At 33.2% G+C, this 3,789-nt stretch overlaps 1 protein-coding gene across 1 annotated transcript in view; it reads right to left on the reverse strand.

Annotated features, from left to right (window-relative positions):
* Positions 1-2,654, reverse strand: part of LOC119571924 (4-coumarate--CoA ligase 1-like) — an 18,568-nt gene extending 15,914 nt beyond the window's left edge. Inside the window, exon 1 of the mRNA XM_037919002.1 lies at positions 2,606-2,654. Coding sequence (XP_037774930.1) covers positions 2,606-2,649 — 44 coding nt within the window. The 5' untranslated portion in view covers positions 2,650-2,654. The remainder of the gene's footprint in view (positions 1-2,605) is intronic.
* Between the last annotated feature and the right edge of the window lie 1,135 nt (positions 2,655-3,789).

Genomic DNA, 3,789 nt, shown 5'->3' on the forward strand with positions numbered 1-3,789 from the left:
GGAGGCAGATCTTTAGGTTTACGCAACCCCGGGCAATATCGGCATCCTGTGCACTATGATAAGGGGAAAATCCTCCTATATTCAAATAATCAATTTAATGAAATTTCGTCACAAGCTTCGCTCTAGCGCCGTAGAACGTGTCCCAAAAAACAATGTAACAAAGCCATTTAACTCCCAAATTAAAGGGAACCAAGCGGCATTGACCCTACCCACCCGCCGCCGACCGGGAAAGAGAAAGTAGGCAGGGTTAGGGAAAAAACCTTTTCTCTCCCAAGTGACCGTAACGAAAAAAAGGGAAGGTCAGGTCGGGGCGAGGGTTAGGAACGAGATAAAATGAATGATAAATTTGTGATAAGATAAAATCACGAACGCGTTAAATTCGTTGGGAATGAAACAATATAAAACTCAAAAAAAAAGAGAGAAAAAAATTAATTTCTTAACTAAGAAGATATTCATGTTTATTGATCACATACTCGATCGCCCCCCCAAAAAAAAAAGAAAAAAAAAAAAAAAACGGAAAATTTGGGGAAAGGGGAAAAAAAAAAAAAAAATTTTTTTTTAGGTTTTAAGGGTAGGGATTTTTTTTTTAAAATTTTCTTCATTGCACCAAACCCCCCCAAAAAAAACCGTTTTAACGTGGGGAAAGGAAAAAAAAGAAAGGGGAAAACGGTACACGGCTAGCTTTTCTAAAAGGGGAAAGCGGTTCGGTGCGCCCGCTCGCCCCGGGGAAGGACGGAGCACCACCCCTGCCACCAATTGGGAAAAGGGCAATTTTTAAATTTACCCCGCCCCGTAGGGGTGGTTCAGCTTTGGGCCACGTGAAAAAAGCACGGGGTACGGGGACGTAGAAATTTTCCCCCGAAAGAAAGGAATTTCCCTCCTGTCAAAAGGTTTTCCACATCTTTAAAAACCCCCCCCCACCAACAACCCAAAACACAAACCCACAACAAAATTTTTATATTTAAAAAATAATTATAAATTTAAAAATAATTATTAAAATTTTAAAAAAAAAAAAAAAAAAAAAAAAAAAACAAAAAAAAAAAAATTATATATATATATATATATTATATTTATATTTTATATTATTTATATATATATATGTGTTGTGTGTGTGGTGTGTGGGGTGTGTGTGTGTGGTTGTGTTGTGTGTTGTTGTGGTGTGTGGGGTTCTATCTATCTATTTTCTAATATATATAATCATTTTTTTTAATTATATATTTTATAAAATATATATATTATTTATATATATATATATATAATGTATGCATCGTATATCTATTCTAATCTTATTATACTTATTTTCTATCTATCTATTATCACCCCACCACCACAACACCGCCCCCACCACCACACACCCCCAACAACAACCCCACACATATATTTATATATATATAATATAAAATTATATATATATATATAAATATATATATATTATATATATAAAAAATTTTATAATATTTATATTTTATAATATATATTTTATAAAATATATATTAAAATTTATTTTATACTATACAAGCGTACACGACATACATTAATATGTAATATATTTTATATATATATATAAAATATATATATATATATATTTTATATATATATAATTATGTATATTAATATAAATGTGTATATATGTAGGTATGTATCACCACACCACCACACAAAAATTATATATAATATTATTATATATATATATATATATATAATATATTTATATATATATATACATTATATTACATAGTTTTTAAATTTTATATATATGTATATTATATAAATTATATATATATATATATATTAAAAATTTTTTAAAATGTGTGGTGTGTGTGTGTGTGTGTGGTGTGTGTGTGTGTGTGTGTGTGTGTATGTGGTGTTGTGTGGGTGTGTGTGGGGTACAAAAGTAAATGAATAAATGAAATTTTTATTACACATATTAATACACATATAAAACATCATATACACCATATACATCAAAAATGTATATATGTATATATATTTATATATATATATATATAATATATATTATATATAAAATATATATATATATTTATATTATAAAATGCGTGTAGTGTGTGTGTGTGTGTGTGTTGATGTGTATTTTCATGCATTTTGGTATGGGTTAACATGCATGTATAGCAAAAAAAGCCCTATATATAGGGTATTAGAGATGCCAGATATTATCTTGAACTTAGGGAGGAAAGAGAATGTGGGGCTGAGAACCCGACACAAGCTATTAAGGGAAGGAAACTTTCTTAGGCACTCAGAAAATGTCTTCACTGAATGCCGGGAAAACAGCTGGATGACGCTGAGTGAGCATTTAGAAACTAGGTAATGTTTACGCACTGACAAAGGGAACAACGGTACTAGTTTCCAAGATATCTCAGCATCACAAAGCCAACTGAAAGAAAATCAGTAGACAGGGCTGAAACCATTTCTGGTGAGAGAGAAAATAGCTACTTCTCTACAATAATCGATAGTTATTTTCGCTTTGTTAAATTTTAGGGACTGAAACAGATAACTGCCTCAAGATGTGTGTGAGAAAATGAAAAAAAATGTGATGATTTTTAGCAATCCAGAAATAATGTATAAGGAATATATAGTGTAGACTTACACACTACGGATATGAGGCACCATGAGCGTGCGATGAGAAAGCATCACGCCTTTGGAAGTCCAGTTGTTCCAGAGAGAAGAGTAGTAGCCCCACCGACATGGCCGGGTCCAAACCATCAGCCTGTTTTTTAACCAAACGTATAGCGTCATTTGAAAAGAACAGCGTTGTATGCGGAATGTAGGCATGGTTTACAATTCGAATTCATGCTTAGTAAAACAAAATTTCATAGAAATGTGTTTTCCCATTTGTCCTCTGTGAGAGAACAATTTAATTCCCGTGTATCACCTGGAAAATGGTTGGGTTATGCATCCGTGATTATTATAAATATATAATGTAATTCTCTTCCTGGGTTGAGAAGGATTATATCTTAAAAAAAATATTCCTTACTCTACCATTAAAACTCGGGAAGCAGAAATCACCTGCGCTAACTTCCATCATTCTTGTCCTTAACCAGCACTGTATCTCCAGGCTTACTTAGGCCTTTTCCACATGTCCCTTTAGTTCTGAGCATAAGAGTGAGAAAGAAATTCCTTATCCATATCTTCCCAATAAGTATCAACAATATCACTGGCATATCAAAAACTCTTTCTAAAACTATAATTATCCCAAATACGCCTCAAGCACAACAAAGCAATAGTCATTGGGACATAAAAAAGGATCCCAAATCAGAGCCTGGATTGATACCAATAGACCTTTGGTTAATCATGTTAGCTATTTCGAGCATCACAGTCTTCAAAAACCCTATCTCTAATTGACTCTCTTCACCAACCTTATCAGTGATTCAGTGCACCTATTTTGCCCCAAAGGGGCATCTGCTCCCATAGTAAGTTTCCAATTTAGACCTTCTTTTCCCAAGGTCTTGTCAAATTTTAGGTTTTCCCCACAGCTTGAGTGAATTTCTTGTTTGCCTTAACCAAGTGGGAGGCCTGATTAGAATATGCCATCTTGGGGAATCCCCCGATTCTTCTAAAGACATCCAGGAAATTTCTGGTAGTATCCCTTTAGTGATATCAATGTGGACAGCTTGCCCATGCAGGCAAAAAATTACATCATAGACCTTTAGTGTTGTCCCCTTCTTCACTGCATCTTTAACTAAATAAGGGGCCCAAAAAAGTCATATACTGGCTTTCACAAATTTTGTTATTCTCCTATACATCATTCATCTAGCTTAATCTGCTTATAAT

The sequence above is a fragment of the Penaeus monodon genome, chromosome 4 (assembly GCF_015228065.2).
Source record: "Penaeus monodon isolate SGIC_2016 chromosome 4, NSTDA_Pmon_1, whole genome shotgun sequence".
Lineage (NCBI taxonomy): Eukaryota > Metazoa > Arthropoda > Malacostraca > Decapoda > Penaeidae > Penaeus > Penaeus monodon.